Raw genomic sequence first — 20,230 nt, 5'->3', positions numbered from 1 at the left:
ATCCCTTCACCATCCTCTGCCCAACCCTCCGCCCCGTATCCCTTCACCATCCTCTGCCCAACCCTCCACCCCGTATCCCTCCGCCACCCTCTGCCCCTTCGCCCAACCCTCCGTCCCGTATCCCTCTGCCACCCTCTGCCCCTTCGCCCAACCTTCCCCTCATATCCCTCCGCCACCCTCTGCCCCTTCGCCCAACCCTCCACCCCGTATCCCTCTGCCACCCTCTGCCCAACCTTCCCCTCATATCCCTCCGCCCCTTCACGCCAACCCTCTGCCCCGTATCCCTCCGCCACCCTCTGCCCCTTCACCCAACGTTCCCCTCATATCCCTCCGCCACCCTCTGCCCCTTCACCCAACCTTCCCCTCATATCCCTCCGCCACCCTCTGCCCCTTCACCCAACCTTCCCCCCATATCCCTCCGCCACCCTCTGCCCCTTCGCCCAACCCTCTGCCCATATCCCTCCACCACCCTCTGCCCCTTTGCACCTATCCCCTCTCCCCCCTTTGCACTAACCCCATGACACACTGTACCTTGAAATAACCCCCTCTAACTCCCATGTTCACCACTAGTATATAGTTATGTGTTGTACAAAGTCTGCCTTGTGAGGTGTCATTTGAGAAATCCTGCTCTGTTGAGCGTCATTGCCCTGCTAATATGTGGGTATCGTCTATGAAGGGGTGACAATCTGCTCTGTCACTGACCCGGGTGGTGAGTCTGGGGCAGGGACACTGACTAGCGCCTCACATACAACAAAGGGACTGAGCTGTCCAGAGAGTCACCAGCAGGGGAGTTGTAAACAAGAAATTGACAGTTCCCCTGAAGGACCCTTGGCAGCTCCCACAGGCCACGGGACGGCCTGGCCCTATGACCCAGCAGAGACTTTTCCAGGACAAAGGGTCGGAGAATAAACAGGGGGAAATCGACCTCGGCCCAGGCCGCGTGACCCCCTGAAAGGCAAAGAACGAACGCTGAACTGGGGGAGGGGTCCCGGGCCCGTGAAACGTATCGCAGCTGCTTCTGCTCTTCCAATGACCAGCCTTGCCAAAGTGTCAGAATTAGATGGCAGATCTCGGTTATTTCTGTGTAACTACTTCTGCCTTCTCGGGCCACAGTGCTTGTAATCACTGCCCCGTGTCGGGCCCTCGCCCGTACGCTTGGTTCAGCGTGTGAGCAGGGGACTAGCCAGCGCCCTTTGGCGGAGCGAGAGCCGGGGGAGGCGCACATTTCTGGGGTGCAAGGCTGGGGGTTCGTGGGAGTCTCCCTGGAAACAGGTCGCGAGTGGCACTTCGCTGGGGAGTCTATCCATGCAGACGGCTCGAGAGCAGAGCCTGGAGGGGCTGCTGGTGGCTAGCAGAGCCGTGCTGTAGCCAGCCTGGGCTAGGGGGTTAAGGGGACACAGCAGTTCCACAGTCTAGCTCGTACCTGGGGGTGTCACCGCCCCCACACCCCCTTTGCACTAACCCCTCTACTCTCATACCCCTCTGCAGCTCCTGTCCCTGCCCCACCTCTCAGCGCCCGGGGCCCAAGTGAGGCCGAGGTCCAGGGGCTGGGAGCACCCAGAGGACTCACCTGCGAGCCGGAGTAGTCGAACTCCCCGGCCTGCCCGATGGAGAGGCCCCCCGAGCCCAGGATAAGCACCTTGCGAGGCCGGGCTACGTCCCCGTCCGCCGGGGGCTCCTTGTAGGCCAGCCCCTCCCGCAGCCTCTCACGCACTGGGGAGAAAAGCCAGGCCCGGCCGCCATTAGCCTGGCCACTGGATCGGGAACATCCTCAGCACGGCCAAGGCTCAGGCCACGCTCCCGCTGCGGACACCCAGCTGGGGCAGCACCTGGCCTCGCGCCCGGCTCTCCTCCCTGCTGGCATCACCACAGCCCCTGGTGGTGCCACAGGGCAAGCAGCCCAGGGGGGCGTCCGGTGCCTTTGCCACGGCATCACAAGGGGCTCAGAGAGACGTTCCCTAGAGGTGCCCACGTGACCCCAGTCACATCCAGGGGCCCCTCAGGTGGAGTCTGCCCTTGCCTCAGAGGATGGCATGGCACAGCAGCACCCATGGGGGCAGGGCCCTCCCCCAGCTGCTCAGACACGAACCACCAGAGACCGACTGAGTCTCCTCCCAGGGCACTGCCCGTGGGCCAGCACCCAGCTCAGCGTGCCGAGGGCACTGACCGGCCACAGCCGCCTCCGGGGCCAGACCAAGCTCCCACCTGTTCTGCAGTTCTGGCTGCCGGCGCTCAGGTCCCGCACAGTCTCCAGGAAGATGTCAAAGAGGCCCACAAGGTCTGTGGGGCCGGCCCGGTGCTCTGGGTGAAATTGAACGCTGCAAGGGAGTAGGAGAGCCAGCCCGGGTCAGACACGCCCCGCCATGCCCCCTCCCGCCGCCCCACCAGCTCGTGTCAGACGCGCACTGCCCCCCCCAGCCCGTACCGGACACGCAGCGCTCCCTCACCCAACCCCCGCCAGACCGGGTCAGACACACACCACTCACCCAACCCCCTCCCGCCCGGGTCAGACACACGCCACTCACCGCTCCCCCCCTCCCGCCCGGGTCAGACATGCCCCGCTGCGCCCCTCCCCCCCAGCCAGACACCCCCCCCCCCCTCACCCATGCCAGACAGGCACCGCCCCACCCTTGCTAAGACTCTGCCAGGCAGCACCAGACTCAGGGCACCCCAAGCCCTGCCACAACCAGCCCCCTCTGCTCCCTGACATCGCTGGGGGCCATCCAGGCACAGCTGAGCCCGACGCCTTCCCCTGGGGCACCCAGGACCCTCCCCCGCGCTCCCACCTGAAGAAGGGCTGGGTGTAGTGCACCAGGCCCTCGTTGGAGTGGTCGTTGGCGTTAGTAAAGAGCACGGCCCAGCCCGGGGGCAGGCTGCCCGGCTCCACCGCGAAGCCGTGGTTCTGCGAGGTGATGAAGCAGCGCTGGGAGGCCTCGTGGATGCAGGGCTGGTTGTGGCCTCGGTTCCCGTACCTGGGGGCAGGAGGGGAGGGGTCAGCGAGGGGCCAGGCCCCACCAGGAGCTGCAGAGACGCGGCCCCAGCCCTGGGGAGCTTGCGACTAGCTAGTGACAGCCCCCTGCCCTGGGGAATGGGCAGCTCACCGGAGGCTCCGCCCAGGGAGTGGGGGGCCCAATGGAGCAGGCTCAGGGGAGACGGGAGCAGCGAGCAACAGGCCTCCCCCCGCCCTCTGCCGAGTGACCCCACGGGCTGGGAGCAGCGTCCGGGGAGACAGGAGAGGGCACTCCACCCCAGAGCCTGGTGCTGCGCTGGCTCTCCCCCGGCTGTGTGATTTGATCAGGATGCTCTATTCCTACATCCAGGGCATTGATAGAGCTGTGACACCAAACCGGCCCCAGAACAGACCCCATGGAACCCCACACGAGACCCCCCTGCCATCCCACACTGTTCCGTTCGCAGGGACTCGCTTCGTGGGCCTTCGACCAGCTCTGAACATAAGAGTGGCCCTACTGGGTCAGACCAAAAGTCCATCTAGCCCAGTATCCTGCCGGCCGACAGTGGCCAGTGCCAGGTGCCCCAGAGGGAGTGAACCCAACAGGCAATGATCAAGTGATCTCTCTCCTGCCATCCATCTCCATCCTCTGACAGACAGAGGCTAGGGACACCATTCCTTACCCATCCTGGCTAATAGCCATTCATGGACTTAACCTCCATGAATTTATCCAGTTCTCTTTTAAACCCTGTTATAGTCCTAGCCTTCACAAGCTCCTCAGGCAAGGAGTTCCACAAGTTGACTGTGAGCTGTGTGAAGAAGAACTTCCTTTTATTTGTTTTAAACCTGCTGCTTATTAATTTCATTCGGTGACCCCTAGTTCTTATATTATGGGAATAAGTAAATAACTTTTCCTTATCTACTTTCTCCACATCACTCATGATTTTATATACCTCTCTCATATCCCCCCTTAGTCTCCTCTTTTCCAAGCTGAAGAGTCCTAGCCTCTTTAATCTCTCCTCATATGGGACCCGTTCCAAACCCCTAATCATTTTAGTTGCCCTTCTCTGAACCTTTTCTAGAGCCAGTATATCTTTTTTGAGATGAGGAGACCACATCTGTACGCAGTATTCGAGATGTGGGCGTACCATCGATTTATATAAGGGCAATAATATATTCTCCGTCTTATTCTCTATCCCCTTTTTAATGATTCCTAACATCCTGTTTGCTTTTTTGACCACCTCTGCACACTGCGCGGACATCTTCAGAGAACTATCCATGATGACTCCAAGATCTTTTTCCTGACTTGTTGTAGCTGAATTAGCCCCCATCATATTGTATGTATAGTTGGGGTTATTTTTCCCAATGTGCATTACTTTACATTTATCCACATTAAATTTCATTTGCCATTTTGTTGCCCAATCACTTAGTTTTGTGAGATCTTTTTGAAGTTCTTCACAGTCTGCTTTGGTCTTAACTATCTTTAGCAGTTTAGTATCATCTGCAAACTTTGCCACCTCACTGTTTACCCCTTTCTCCAGATCATTTAGGAGTAAGTTGAACTCTGCATCCACGTAACGCAGCTCTGCCGAGCCCGCCTGGCTCCAGCAGCCCCCAGCTGGCGTGAGCAGGGGAGCTCCACGCTGGGCGTGCAGTGGGGCGGGGGGAGGGCTGCCTGCGGTGCCCAACCCCCGCACACTCACTTCATCTTGTAGGTCTGGGCGCCGATGGCCAGTGCGAGCAGCTGGTGCCCCAGGCAGATCCCGAAGACGGGCTTGGGCTGGGGCTCGGCCAGCAGACGGCGCAGGTTGGCGATGGTCTTCGAGCACGAGAGCGGGTCCCCGGGCCCATTGCTAATGAACAGCCCGTCAAATTCTGCAGGGACAGGACGGGTCAGCAGTAGGGCGGCACCCATGATCCCCCCCAGCCTTCCCCATTACGGCCACCCCCGGGGCACCCCTGCCTCCCTGATATCCCCGCCCCCGGGCACCCCCACCTCCCCCACCCCCCCCGGGGCGCCCCCGCCTTCCCCCACCCCCGCCTCCCCGATATCCCCGCCCCGGGGCGCCCTCACCTTCCCCCACTCCCGCCCCCTCAGGGTGTCCCTGCCTTCCCCCGTGGCACCCCAGCCCCTGTGGCACCCCTGCATCTGCCACCTGTGCCAGCAGCCCCCCGCACTGGCACCCTGCCCTGTCAGCACCAGGGGCCCTACCCTCAGCCATCCCCAGCAACCCCACGCGTGCTGGGCACACTGCCCCTGGACCCCGCACTGGATATGACACCCTCAGCTGCTCCCACTGATGGGCCCCAGGTCCCCCACCAGAGCCCCTCACCTGCGCTGTCCAGGGGGTGGTCCCAGGGCACCACGGTCACAGCCGCCCCCCGCTGGCACAGGCACCGGATCTGGTTGTACTTCAGGCCACAATCCACAGCCGTGATCCTGACCGAGCCGCCGGGGTTGAACACTCTGGGCTCCTGCAGGGAGAAGGGACAAACGAGGCCAGTGCCAGGCCAGCCAAGAGTCCCACAGCAACCGCTGCCCACGCGGCTCCCTGCCCCACCCTGGAGCTGAGAGGAGAAGGGGACGGGGGCAGGGGAGGAGCCCAGTGTCACAGATCCACAGGACAGGTGCTACGCCCCAACTTGGGAACAGTCTCTTGTGGGACCCCCTCAATGGGCCAGAGCACCAGGGGTCCCACACTTCCTGAGGGTCGGCCCTGCAGCCTCACTGCCTCCAGCTTCACACCAGGAGCTGAGCCCGCGTGAACCAGACGTCTGGGAGAGACCTGCCCACTCCTCAGGGACACGCAGCCTGGACTTGCAGCGACACAGCCCGGCCCTTTGCAAGCCGAGCAGGGTTAATTCGTTACCCGGAAGCGGCATCAGCAGGTCTCAGGTTGGCCCGGAGAAATGAAGGCTAAAGCCAGTCCATTCTGGTCCAGCCAGAGCCACCCACCAGCCAAGCTGGAGTGACTCCGCTTGGGGATCCGTCTCTCCCTCAGACACCTGCTTCAGTGCCCACTTCCTCCGGCATCCCCCTCTGCAGTCCCTGCCGGGCCTGGCTCAGGCCTGGTGTGCACTAGGAACGTCCCTGGGCCGAGCGGCGTCTCTCGGAGTATGGAAACCCAGACACGCAGCTCTGCCGCCCCAGCCACCCGCGCCGACAGCGGAAAGGCTTCCCCTGTCGGCCTCCCTCCCTCCCGGCCAGCACTGGTTTGCAATGGTGCCAGGGTACCGTGGTGCCCGGGCCAGATTGAGAAGGGCCTTGGCCCCAGACCGGGGCCCTGCCCCACACAGACCCCACTCCCGCTCAGCCTCTTCCGTGGCCCCGCCCACTCCACCACCATCCACCCCACCCCCGCACCCTGCAAGCGGCAGGCAGGGCCTAGGGAAAAGCGGGGGCGGGGCCTCGAGGCAGCAGAGGGAGGGGATCGAGACCCACAAAAGGTCAATCCAGCCCGGCTCCCACCTGTCGGGGCAGTGGGTTGCCCAGACCAAGGGGGAAGCCCTCCTCTGAGGTGGCACAGACACGCCCTCAGCTCTCCCGGGGGGGGGGGGGGGGGGTGTCTCTGCTCAGGCGCCCGCTGGGGACGGGGGGCAGGGGGACCTTCCTCCAGGACCCTGCAGCACGTGCCAGCAGCTCCTTACAGACCCCTCGCGTCCTGCACGGCCCTGGGAGCCGACGTGACGCACTGTGGGGGTGGGATGCTTCGGCCAACATGCAGTAACCCCCCCCCCAACTCTTCCCGCCCGAGCGCCATACCTGGGCCCACGGCCGGTCCCCGCGCAGGCCAGCCCCGAGCGAGGCCAGCAAACGTTACAGAAAACCGCAGGGGAAGTCCTTGGCTCCTACACCAGAGACCCCTGTGTGACGGAGCAGGGAGCAGGGCAGATTTGACCTGGGAATGTTGCAGGGGGATTGCAGTGGGGATGTGGGACTTCCCTTGAAGGAAGCTACCTGAGCTGTAACCTGAGCCAGGAACGGGGGTGGGGAGAATTAACACCTTCTGCCCGGGAGACTGAACAAAGGAGAGGAGCAGCGGGAGGAGTGGGGAGTTTAGTTTCGGTTTGGGCTGGGTGGTGCAACGCAGGGAACCCCAAGCTGGGGTCTAAGCTCCCTGAACCTCCCAGAGGGACCTAATTGAGGGGGTCTGGTTGTACCTACACGCTCTGCTTGAGACTGTGTTCCTGTCCTTAAATAAACCTTCTGCTTTACTGGCTGTTTGAGAGTCGCAGTGAATCTCGGGAAGAGGGGTGCAGGGCCCTAACTCCCCCACAATCCGCAACACCCTGTTCCACCAGGCTGGGCTCAGCTCTGCCCCCACCCACCCATCGCCTGCCCCCAGCCAGCCCCGTGCCCCAAGACCCAGCCCCACGCAGGGAGAGGTGACGCCCAGGCCTACCTTCACGGACACCTCCTGCACCAGGTGCCGCTTGTTGGGGTCCTCGAAGGGCAAGTTCCTCTCTTGGGCCCCGTCCGTCACCAGCCTGCCCAGCAGCGTCCCCTTCTCCCGGATCCGCTTCGTCAGGGCCCTGGTGTCCACCCCTGGCAGGGATCCCAGCGTGAGCGCCAGATCCCTGCCCAGCGCCAGCCCGGCACCCAGTCTCACCCCTGCCCCAGCCTGGAGCCCCCGCCTTGCCCCTGCCCCCTCCCCCAACCCTCCTCCCCAACCCGGAGACCCTGCCCCCTCCCCCAACCCTCCTCCCCAACCTAGAGACCCTGCCCCCTCCCCCAGCCTCGTCCCCTGCCCCAGCCTCGCCCCCTGCCCCCTCCCTCAAGCCTCCTCCCCAGCCTGGAGCCCCTGCCCCCTCCCCCAGCCTCAGCCTTGCCCCTGCCCCAGCCTGGAGCCCCTGCCTCCTCCCTCAATCCTCCTCCCTAGCCTGGAGACCCTCCCCTAACCCTCCTCCCCAGCTTCGCCCCTGCCCCCTCCCTCAACCCTCCTCCCCAGCCTGGAGACCCTGCCCCCTCCCCCAGCCTCGCCCCTGCCCCCAGCCTAGAGCCCCTGTCCCCGCCCCCAGCCTGGAGCCCCTGCCTTGCCCCGCCCCCTCCCCCAACCCTCCTCCCCAGCCTGGAGCCCCTGCCCCCTCCCTCAACCCTCCTGCCCCAACCCAGAGCCCCTGCCCCCTCACCATCCACACCGACCCCAAAGCCCCCATCTCACCCCCTTCCCAGCCCCCCCACCCACTCAGCCCCCGCGCCCGCCTGCACCCCACCTTCCAGCCCGGGGATGTTCTGCTCCTTCAGCCAGTGGTCCAGCGAGCGCACAGAGCTCCAGTGGCTGGGGATCTGTGAGCACTCGCCCACGATCAGCGCTGACACGTGGATCTTGCTGGACTCGAACCACTGCGGGCACAAAGAGGGGTGAGCTGGGCGGATGCCAGGGCGAACTCCGCGGGACCCCAGCCAATGCCCAAGCATGCAGGGGGCTGCCCCCACGGGTCCCACTCCCACCTCCCAGGGACCCCCAGGCTGGGCCATCAGCGGGATCGAGTGCCCCGGGGAGGGAGAAGACAGCTCCCACCCGCCCGCCCCTGCACTGGCCATGACAGCCTCTGGCAACCCCTGCCCAGGCCTGGCACCTTACAGAGATGCAGGCCAGCCCCAGCCCCCTGCCAGAGGGCACTCTGGGTGCGGGTCTGCCCCGGGCCAGTGTTCTGTCTCGTTGGCCTCATGGGAGACGGGCAGGGCCCTGCTGTTTCTCCCTAGCTGCCCGGCAGACGGCGCCCAAGGCAGAGGGTGCCAAGGCAAACAGCTGTGGGAGGGGACTTGGGCTGCCTGGGGCAGCACATTCCAGGCAGGCACCTCACAGGATGCAGCACGGCCGTTCCCTGGGGCCCTGGTCGTTTCCTGGGGAGCAGGCGGCTCTGTGCCCCGAGTGCCCACAAGCCCCAGCATCTCTCCCCCGCTAGCCACCTCTGTCTGTCCCGGGAGAGTCCGGGTCTTGCCAGCCCCAGCCCCACCACTCAGGCAGGGGAAATCGCCTGTGCAGGTCCACGGACCCCCCGTGGGAATCAGGACTGGTCTGCCCAGCGTCTCTGGGCGCAGCTCCCACCCGCTGCCCGGCACTCAGCGACTTTCACCCTCCCCGCAGCTTCGTCCGGGCGCCTGCAGCGGCCCCCAGGTGCCAACCACCCCCACCCCCAGCCCCGCACTCACCCTGCTGAGGCCATACTGGTCGGGCTCATCCCGCGGGACACCATAGTTCCCGATCAGAGGGTAGGTCAGCACCAGGATCTGGGATTTGTAGGAAGGGTCTGTCAAGGCTTCAGGGTAACCCACCATGCCAGTCTGGAAGACTGCAGCCGGGGCAGAAGGAGAAACAGCACTCAGCACAACGCGGCTCTGCCAGGCCCCGGAGCACGGCACCGCCCCCCCGGCAGCACTGGCCCAGCGCGGCTCTGCCAGGCCCCGGAGCACGGCACCGCCCCCCCGGCGGCACTGGCCCAGCCCGGCTCTGCCAGGCCCCGGAGCACGGCACCGCCCCCCCGGCGGCACTGGCCCAGCCCGGCTCTGCCAGGCCCCGGAGCACGGCACCGCCCCCCCGGCAGCACTGGCCCAGCCCGGCTCTGCCAGGCCCCGGAGCACGGCACCGCCCCCCCCGGCGGCACTGGCCCAGCCCGGCTCTGCCAGGCCCCGGAGCACGGCACCGCACGCCCCAGCCATGGGCACTCCCTGCCCTCCCTCACAGAGAGGGCGCTGCTGGTCCATAGACTAGTGTATCAGCACCGGGGACCAGGGAGCTCAGCCAGCGCTACAGGGCTGGTGATAATTTCCCAGGCACCTGGGGCAGGGTCCGGGTCGATTACCTGCCCCACAGAGATGCACGCAGCACAGAGGGAAAGCTCAGCACAGGGGCTGGAGGATGCTGCCAAAGGCTGAGGCCTGGCACCAGGGACCCCCTGCCCTGGGCTCTACAGCTGCCCCCTTCGCTGGGCACCAGTCCCAGGCACGGGGCACCCCCCACCCCTCTCCTGGGGAGGAGAGAGACCGGCCCCGCTGGGAACACTGCAAAGCTGGTGGGAGCAGTGCGGGTCTGGGCACAGGGATCAGACACAGCCCTTCCCATACCCCACCCCCCATTTCCTTCCCGCCCCCCCCCCCCAGGGCCTGCCTCTCATCCCCTCCCCATCCCCCACTCCCTTCCCTTCCCTCCCCATCCCCGCCCCCCATTCCCTTCCCTCCCCCCCCAGAGCCTGCCTCTCATCCCCTCCCCATCCCCCGCCACCCATTCCATTCCCTTCCCTCCCCATCCCCTGCCCCCCAATCCCTTCCCCCCCCCACGAGCCTGCCCTCCATTCCCTCCCCGTCCCCCGCCCCTTCCCTTCCCCCTGGCCTGCCCTCCATTCCCTCCCCCCATTCCATTCCCTCCCCGCCCCCCATTCCCTTCCCTCCCCCCCAGAGCCTGCCTCTCATCCCCTCCCCATCCCCCGCCCCCCATTCCATTCCCTTCCCTCCCCATCCCCTGCCCCCCAATCCCTTCCCTCCCCCCCAGAGCCTGCCTCTCATCCCCTCCCCCCCCAGAGCCTGCCCTCCATCCCCTCCCCATCCCCCGTCCCCCATTCCATTCCCTTCCCCCCCCCGCCCTCCATTCCCTTCCCCCCCCCCAGCCTGCCCTCCATTCCCTCCCCGTCCCCTGCCCCTTCCCTTCCCCCCGGCCTGCCCTCCATTCCCTCCCCCCATTCTCTTCCCTCCCCCCCCAGAGCCTGCCTCTCATCCCTTCCCCATTCCCCGCCCCCCATTCCCTTCCCTCCCCCCCAGAGCCTGCCTCTCATCCCCTCCCCCCCCAGAGCCTGCCCTCCATCCCCTGCCCTCCATTCCATTCCCTTCCCTCCCCATCCCCTTCCCTCCCCCCCAGAGCCTGCCTCTCATCCCCTCCCCATCCCCCGCCCCCCATTCCCTTCCCTCCCCCCCAGAGCCTGCCTCTCATCCCCTCCCCCCCCAGAGCCTGCCCTCCATCCCCTCCCCATCCCCCGCCCCCCATTCCATTCCCTCCCCGCCCCCCAGAGCCTGCCCCCCATGCCCCATTCCCTTCCCATCCCATCCCCCGCCCCCGCCAGGACCTGCCCCTCATTCCCTTCCCTTCTCCCCATGCCCCGCCGGGACCCCCCAGGCCCCCGCCCCACTCACCCACTTCCCCGGCGGCGGAGCGCGCGGCCCCGAAGGGGCGGCCCCGGATCACGGCCCCGTCCTGCAGCACCAGGCAGCCCATGGCGAGCCGGGCACGTGGGGCGCGGAGCGGGGACTGCGCCGGCCTGCGCGGGAGGAGCCGGATGCGGGCTAGGCGGGCCGAGCCTAGCGAGCCCCGCCCCCTGCTGCGAGCTCGCCCCGAGCGAACCCGCCCCCTGCTCCGAGCTCCCGAGCCCGCCCTCTGCTGCGAGCTCGCCCCGAGCGAACCCGCCCCCTGCTCCGAGCTCCCGAGCGAGCCCCGCCCCCCTGTTCCGAGCTCCCGAGCGAGCCCCGCCCCCCTGTTCCGAGCTCCCGAGCCCGCCCCCTGCTGCGAGCTCGCCCCGAGCGAACCCGCCCCCTGCTCCGAGCTCCCGAGCGAGCCCCGCCCCCCTGTTCCGAGCTCCCGAGCGAGCCCCGCCCCCCTGTTCCGAGCTCCCGAGCGAGCCCCGCCCCCCTGTTCCGAGCTCCCGAGCCCGCCCCCTGCTGCGAGCTCGCCCCGAGCGAACCCGCCCCCTGCTCCGAGCTCCCGAGCGAGCCCCGCCCCCTGCTCCGAGCTCCCGAGCGAGCCCCGCCCCCGCTCCGAGCTCCCGAGCCCGCCCCGAACGAGCCCCGCCCCCTGCTCCGAGCTCCCGAGCCCGCCCCGAGCGAGCCCCGCCCCCGCTCCGAGCTCCCAAGGCCGCCCCGCCCCCTGCTCCGAGCTCCCGACCGAGCCCCGCCCCCACTCCGAGCTCCCGAGCGAGCCCCGCCCCCTGTTCCGAGCCCGCCCCGAGCGAGCCCCGCCCCCTGCTCCGAGCTCCCGACCGAGCCCCGCCCCCCTGTTCCGAGCTCCCGACCGAGCCCCGCCCCCACTCCGAGCTCCCGAGCGAGCCCCGCCCCCTGTTCCGAGCCCGCCCCGAGCGAGCCCCGCCCCCTGCTCCGAGCTCCCGACCGAGCCCCGCCCCCCTGTTCCGAGCTCCCGACCGAGCCCCGCCCCCACTCCGAGCTCCCGAGCGAGCCCCGCCCCCTGTTCCGAGCCCGCCCCGAGCGAGCCCCGCCCCCTGCTGCGAGCCCGCCCCGAACGAGCTCCGCCCCCTGCTCCGAGCTCCCAAGCGAGCCCCGCCCCGCCCGTTCCGAGCTCCCGAGCCCGGCCTGAGCGAACCCGCCCCCACTCCGAGCTCCCGAGCCCGCCCCCTGCTCCGAGCGTGCCCTGGCGGCCCCCAATTCCCCGTGTGCTTCAGCAGCGCGGCGCAACCCTGCGCCTCCCCCCTCCGGGACCGCGCAGCCCTGCGCCTCTCCCCCCCCCCCCCCCCCCGCAGCCGGGGCCACGCAGCCCTGTGCCGCCTCCCTCCCCCAACTTTCTACTCAAACCAAACACCCTCCTTTAATATATAAGGAGGTGTTGCCTTATATATTAAAAATGTACACACTTGGACTGAGGTAGAGATGGACATAGGAGACGGAAGTGTTGAGAGTCTCTGGGTTAGGCTTAAAGGGGCAAAAAACAAGGGAGATGTCATGCTAGGAGTCTACTACAGGCCACCTAACCAGGTGGAAGAGGTGGATGAGGCTTTTTTCAAGCAACTAACAAAATCATCCAAAACCCAAGATTTGGTGGTGATGGGGGACTTCAACTATCCGGATATATGTTGGGAAAATAACACAGCGGGGCACAGACTATCCAACAAATTCCTGGACTGCATTGCAGACAAATTTTTATTTCAGAAGGTTGAAAAAGCTACTGGGGGGGAAGCTGTTCTAGACTTGATTTTAACAAATAGGGAGGAACTCGTTGAGAATTTGAAAGTAGAAGGCAGCCTGGGTGAAAGTGATCATGAAATCATAGACTTTGCAATTCTAAGGAAGGGTAGAAGGGAGAACAGCAAAATAGAGACAATGGATTTCAGGAAGGCAGATTTTGGGAAGCTCAGAGAGCTGATAGGTAAGGTCCCATGGGAATCAAGACTGAGGGGAAAAACAACTGAGGAGAGTTGGCAGTTTTTCAAAGGGACACTATTAAGGGCCCAAAAGCAAGCTATTCCGCTGGTTAGGAAAGATAGAAAATGTGGCAAAAGACCACCTTGGCTTAACCACGAGATCTTGCACGATCTAAAAAATAAAAAGGAGTCATATAAAAAATGGAAACTAGGACAGATTACAAAGGATGAATATAGGCAAACAACACAGGAATGCAGGGGCAAGATTAGAAAGGCAAAGGCACAAAATGAGCTCAAACTAGCTACGGGAATAAAAGGAAACAAGAAGACTTTTTATCAATACATTAGAAGCAAGAGGAAGACCAAAGACAGGGTAGGCCCACTGCTTAGTGAAGAGGGAGAAACAGTAACAGGAAACTTGGAAATGGCAGAGATGCTTAATGACTTCTTTGTTTCGGTCTTCACCGAGAAGTCTGAAGGAATGCCTAACATAGTGAATGCTAATGGGAAGGGGGTAGGTTTAGCGGATAAAATAAAAAAAGAACAAGTTAAAAATCACTTCGAAAAGTTAGATGCCTGCAAGTCACCCGGGCCTGATGAAATGCATCCTAGAATACTCAAGGAGCTAATAGAGGAGGTATCTGAGCCTCTAGCTATTCTCTTTGGAAAGTCATGGGAGACGGGAGAGATTCCAGAAGACTGGAAAAGGGCAAATATAGTGCCCATCTATAAAAAGCGAAATAAAAACAACCCAGGTAACTACAGACCAGTTAGTTTAACTTCTGTGCCAGGGAAGATAATGGAGCAAGTAATTAAGGAAATCATCTGCAAACACTTGGAAGGTGGTAAGGTGATAGGGAACAGCCAGCATGGATTTGTGAAGAACAAATCATGTCAAACCAATCTGATAGAAAGAAGAACAGGAGTACTTGTGGCACCTTAAAGACTAACAAATTTATTAGAGCATAAGCTTTCGTGGACTACAGCCCACTTCTTCGGATGCATATCTGATAGCTTTCTTTGATAGGATAACGAGCCTTGTGGATAAGGGTGAAGCGGTGGATGTGGTATACCTAGACTTTAGTAAGGCATTTGATACGGTCTCGCATGATATTCTTATCGATAAACTAGGCAAATACAAATTAGATGGGGCTACTATAAGGTGGGTGCATAACTGGCTGGATAACCGTATTCAGAGAGTTGTTATTAATGGTTCCCAATCCTGCTGGAAAGGCGTAACGAGTGGGGTTCCGCAGGGGTCTGTTTTGGGACCGGCTCTGTTCAATATCTTCATCAACGACTTAGATATTGGCATAGAAAGTACGCTTATTAAGTTTGCGGATGATACCAAACTGGGAGGGATTGCAACTACTTTGGAGGACAGGGTCATAATTCAAAATGATCTGGACAAATTGGAGAAATGGTCTGAGTTAAACAGGATGAAGTTTAACAAAGACAAATGCAAAGTGCTCCACTTAGGAAGGAACAATCAGTTTCACGCATACAGAATGGGAAGAGATTGTCTAGGAAGGAGTACGGCAGAAAGGGATCTAGGGGTTATAGTGGACCACAAGCTAAATATGAGTCAACAGTGTGATGCTGTTGCAAAAAAAGCAAACATGATTCTGGGATGTATTAACAGGTGTGTTGTGAGTAAGACACGAGAAGTCATTCTTCCGCTCTACTCTGCTCTGGTTAGGCCTCAGCTGGAGTATTGTGTCCAGTTCTGGGCGCCGCATTTTAAAAAAGATGTGGAGAAATTGGAAAGGGTCCAAAGAAGAGCAACAAGAATGATTAAAGGTCTTGAGAACATGACCTATGAAGGAAGGCTGAAAGAATTGGGTTTGTTTAGTTTGGAAAAGAGAAGACTGAGAGGGGACATGATAGCAGTTTTCAGGTATCTAAAAGGGTGTCATAAGGAGGAGGGAGAGAACTTGTTCACCTTAGCCTCTAAGGATAGAACCAGAAACAATGGGTTTAAACTGCAGCAAGGGAGGTCTAGGTTGGACATTAGGAAAAAGTTCCTAACTGTCAGGGTGGTTAAACACTGGAATAAATTGCCTAGGGAGGTTGTGGAATCTCCATCTCTGGAGAGATTTAAGAGTAGGTTAGATAAATGTCTATCAGGGATGGTCTAGACAGTATTTGGTCCTGCCATGCGGGCAGGGGACTGGACTCGATGACCTCTCGAGGTCCCTTCCAGTCCTAGAATCTATGAATCTATGAATCTATAAACCCCTGCCCCATCTCAATCCATTCCCCCCCCCATTGCTCGCTCTCCGCATCCTCACTACTTACTCACTTATTTTCACCCGGCTGCCTCAGGGGGTTGGTGTGTGGGGGCTGAGGGCTCGGCTGGGGGTGCAGGTTCTGGGGTGCAGCCAAGGATGAGGGGTTCAGGGTGCAGGAGGGAACTCTGGGCTGGGGAGTGGAGCCGAGGGGCTTGGAGTACGGGAGGGGGCTCCAGGCTGAGGCAGGGGGCGGGGGAGGGGGTAAGGGCTCTGGGATGGGGGGTGCAGGTTCTGGGGTAGGGCCAGGGATGAGGGGTTCGGGGTGCAGGAGGGGGCTCCAGCCTGGGGCAGTCTGCGTCCCCAGCAGGACAAAGGCCCATCTGGGGCCCAGTGTGTTACAACATCTCCCAAAGACTCCCAGAGCCCTTGGGCTGGAAGGGCCCCCGAGGGGCCACCTGCTCCTGTCCCCCGCACTGAGGCTGGAGTAAGGATCATCTGACCAGCTCTGACAGGGGTTTGTCCAGCGACCGAGATTCCACAGCCTCCCTGGGTAATTTATCCCAGTGCTTAACCACCTGGACAGAATGTCCTAGACCGCCCTTACTGCAATTTAAACCCATTGCTTCTTGTCCTGTCCTCGGTGGTTAAGGAGAACAATTTATCACCCTCCTCTTTATAATAATGTAACCACGCACCTCCTGGGTCTGCTACTGCCTTAGCTAAGGGGAATGTGTCTTTTAGCTCATGCAGTAGAGGCTCATGCATTTAGCTCCCGAGGTCCTAGGTTCAATCCCACCCACTGGCATCTGTTGGCACTACAAAAACCTTTTTACACACTTCAAAGCTATCATGCCACCCGCAGTCATCTCCAGATGAAACAAACCCAGTTTTTTTCAATCTTCCCCCAGAGGTCATGTTTTTGAGACCTTTATTCATTTTTGTTGCTCTTCTCTGGACTTTCTCCAGCTTCTCCAGATCTTTCCTGTAATGTGCCCCTGTGACGGAGCAGGGAGCAGGGCAGATTTGACCTGGGAATGTTGCAGGGGGGTTGCAGTGGGGATGTGGGACTTCCCTTGAAGGGAGCTACCTGAGCTGTAACCTGAGCCAGGAACGGGGGTGGGGAGAATTAACACCTTCTGCCCGGGAGACTGAACAAAGGAGAGGAGGAGCTGGGGGGAGGGGGAAGAGAGGAGCAGCAGGAGGAGTTTTGGGTTTAGTTTCAGTTTGGGCTGGGTGGTGCAACGCAGGGAACCCCAAGCTGGGGTCTAAGCTCCCTGAACCTCCCAGAGGGACCTAATTGAGGGGGTCTGGTCGTACCTACACGCTCTGCTTGAGACTGTGTTCCGGTCCTTAAATAAACCTTCTGCTTTACTGGCTGGTTAAAAGTCGCAGTGAATCTCAGGAAGAGGGGTGCAGGGCCCTGACTCCCCCACACTCCGCAACAGCCCCCAACTGGACGCAACACTCCAGCCTTACCAGCATGGAGAGGAGCAGAAAAATGACTTCTCGTGTTTTGCTTACAACACCCCTGCTAATAATCTGAGAACAATGTTTGCTTTTTTCGCAACAGTATTGCATTGTTGACTCATACTTAGTTTGCGATCCACCGTAAACCTTAGATTCTTTGCTGCAGTACCCCTTCCTAGGCAGTCATGTCCCAATTTTTGGCTGTATGTGCTATTTTTTCCCCCATGTTTATGGTAAAGATTTTGTTGTGCACATCCAAACACAACCAATCTACCAGGAGAAAGAAAAACAATACAAGTACATTGAAGATGAAGAGCATGCAGAGGGACTGCTGCAAGAAGCCAGCTTTAGAATCATAGAATCAGAAAATCAGGGTTGGAAGAGACCTCAGGAGGTATCTAGTCCAACCCCCTGCTCAAAGCAGGACCAATCCCCAACTAAATCATCCCAGCCAGGGCTTTGTCAAGCCTGACCTTAAAAACCTCTAAGGAAGGAGATTCCACCACCTCCTAGGTAACCCATTCCAGTGCTTCACCACCCTCCTAGTGAAAAAGTTTTTTCCTAATAAAATGCTGGGTGAAAGTGCAAACACAGCCCCCCACCACCACCACCACAAGTGATGCAGTCGATATCTGCTCTATCTTATACCAAAAGCAGGGGCCGGAACGCCTACCAGGCACAACGGGAGACGGAACTTTGGGACAGGCCGTCTTCCCACTTGCATGGCGAGAGCCAAAGGGAGTGGTCCGAGAGGCTGCAAAAACAGAAAGTGCAATAACAATGGGTGATTGAACTCTCCTCATAATGATTGAGTAAATGTTATCTCAGGGCGTGACACAGAGAGAACATTTCTAGACACCCTAAAGGCCTGCAACCCCTAAGGGACAAGGCAATTCTTGAGTTAGTCCTAAATGGAGCACAGGGTGTGGTCCAAGAGGTAGGGTGACCTCATGAGGGGAAGAAAATATCGGGACTCATGGGCGGGGGGGTGCCCGCTGGCTGAGAAAAAAAAATAAAAAACCACAGTGCTGCCGGCGGATATTGGTCAGGACGCGGGACAGACACCGAAATATCGGGATGGCCTGGTCACCCTACCAAGAGGTGACTATAACTGAACTGCTGGGTAAAAGCAACCACAATGTAAATTTAACCTCCTTGTATTGTAAATCATACAAAACCTCCTCCACGGTAACACTTCACTTGGAAAGGGGGAACAATACACAACTTAGGAAGGCTGTTGGAAGTCAAAAGGTGCTGTTCACAAGGCTTACATGCCAGCAAGAAACACGGGGACTATTTACAATCAGCGTAGTACCGGCTCAGACTAAATGTGTGCTCCAAATCAGCAACGACAACGAGAGGACCAAAAGAATGCAACCATGGCTTAATAGCCTGGTAGTAGAGGCCACTAGAAGCGAAAAAGCATCCTTTCACCTCTGGAAAGGCCAGGAAAGAACTTACTTACTATATGAAATAGTGGGAATAAATGGTCAGTTTTCACAATGAAGAGCAGTAAACAACAGGATTCCCCACCCCCAAGGTTCTGCACTGGGACCAGGGCTGTTCAACATATTAATTAATTATCTGGAAAAAGGGGTAAACAGTGAGGTGCCAAAGTTCACAGATGATAAAAACATTCCTCACACTAGTTAAGGTCAAAGCAGATGTCAGACATCACCGGTGTGGTGCTCTGCTCTGCTCAATGTTGATACCAGTCGCCGCGTGCGTGTTCCCTCTGTGAGCTGCCCCGGCTCTGCAGATCGCTGGCACAGCAAACCCGAGAGAACCGCCAATGACCACAGACTCCGATAAGGTACGAAGGCACCCGGCCAGGTTTATTGCCAAACAAAACAGTCTCCAGCTCCCCAGATCAGATGTCTACGGTTCTGCTAGTACATAGTGCCCCCTGACAAAGGACCGGCTCAGTCAGTGGCGGGACTCTCCACTGCCCCCGTGGCTGGACAAAGACACCACCCCAGGGGTGCATTCTTATACACAGGTACAAACAAGTTACACATCACTCCTGACGTATCAAGGTACAACCCCTCTGCGTGTTGGGGTGCTGCCTCTCTCCTGGTACATGTTGGTTCGAACAAACAAGTCTATCCATCATATTAACCTTTTGACCCTGTCGTCTTTAGGATGGGTCAGCCTCTTCCTCATTATCTCTGTGGAATGTGTTCGTACTAGAATGTTCTGGTGCCATCCTGGCACGTGTTTATCCTATTAGTACTTGATACACTTTACATATGTGTTTATATCTGTGACGTTCTGAGTGTGATTTACTATCTCATTGGAAGGTGACAGGGCCAGAAAGAGTTAATTAACTCACTGACTGACCTGGCAGGGCCGCACTGGTTAGGAAGATCTGTAAATAAATAGAGCTTTGAAATGCAGCCGGCATTGTTAGAGATAGAAGGGGAGATGTTTGCTCAGGTCTTGTGATGTAAGCAAACAAGTCTTGTCCATTGCTATAGCTTTGATTCAAAGATCAAAAGGGGAATATTAACATTTAGGAAGACACTTGAGTGAAATACAGTCAAACCCCGCAATAAGGCGCCCCGCCATAACACGAAATTCCATATAACGTGATCACAATTTGGCCCCCCTTTAAGACATAGAGTAATACAGTTTTTAAGGCCCGGCTTGACAAAGCCCTGGCTGGGATGATTTAGCTGGGAATTGGTCCTGCTTTGAGCAGGGGGTTGGACTAGATGACCTCTTGAGGTCCCTTCCAACTCTGATATTCTATGATTCTATGATTCTATGAAAAATACGCCCACCCACACGTCTAGAATAGTTTTTTTTCTAAATGAGCTCTTACCACAATCGTGGACTCATTGTGGACAGTTCTCGGAAAACTTCAGCTCAGTACACAGCAGCAGAGAAAAAGGCTAACAGAGTGTGAAGAACTGTTAGCAAAGAGATAGAAACGAAAATAGAAAGTAGCATATTCCCACTATGTAAACCCCTGGCCTGCCAGCACCTGGAGCCCTGCGCCCAGCTCTGGGCGCGCCATTTCAAAAAGCATAGAACAGCTGCAGAAACAATTCAGCAAAGGGCAAAAAGATCAACCACCTGGAAAGACTAAAAAGCTTCGCTTGATTCAGTTCAGAAAAGCGATGATTAAGAAGGGTACGATTGAGCCGTATAACACCATGACTGGTGTCGAAAGAGTGAAAAGCAAAGTATTATTTCATCTTGCCCCTCCTTCAAGACCGAGGGCATTAGTCTGACACAATTAAATAGGCCACAGTTTGAATATAAACAAGAAGCACACACTGAAAATGGGATATGCAGTTTCAGGGTCGTTGTGAAGGGAAAAAGAATCAAAAGGTTAAAAAATAGTCCCTATAGGATGGTGATATGAAGGGTTATTAGAAAAGCTGCTCAGGGCTGGAACCCCGAAACCTCTCACTGCAAGCACCAGAGAGGGGACAGCAAACAGGGAGCTCTCCAGAATTGCCCTGATTTGTACTCTCCCGCTGAAACGTTGGTTCTG

The 20,230-nt window shown here is 59.3% G+C and overlaps 1 protein-coding gene across 1 annotated transcript in view; it reads right to left on the bottom strand.

Moving 5' to 3' along the window:
• CAD (carbamoyl-phosphate synthetase 2, aspartate transcarbamylase, and dihydroorotase) overlaps positions 1–11,221 on the bottom strand; it is a 34,699-nt gene extending 23,478 nt beyond the window's left edge. Inside the window, 9 exon segments of the mRNA XM_054022078.1 lie at positions 1,571–1,713; positions 2,206–2,318; positions 2,787–2,972; positions 4,654–4,825; positions 5,284–5,425; positions 7,354–7,496; positions 8,165–8,294; positions 9,108–9,247; positions 11,079–11,221. Of these exon segments, the coding sequence (XP_053878053.1) occupies positions 1,571–1,713; positions 2,206–2,318; positions 2,787–2,972; positions 4,654–4,825; positions 5,284–5,425; positions 7,354–7,496; positions 8,165–8,294; positions 9,108–9,247; positions 11,079–11,160 (1,251 nt within the window). The 5' untranslated portion in view covers positions 11,161–11,221.
• Positions 11,222–20,230: the final 9,009 nt, after the last annotated feature.

Source organism: Malaclemys terrapin, chromosome 3 (genome assembly GCF_027887155.1).
Source record: "Malaclemys terrapin pileata isolate rMalTer1 chromosome 3, rMalTer1.hap1, whole genome shotgun sequence".
NCBI lineage: Eukaryota > Metazoa > Chordata > Testudines > Emydidae > Malaclemys > Malaclemys terrapin.
Note: the sequence above shows the minus strand (reverse complement) of the source record. Positions and strands in the feature narration are given on the sequence as shown.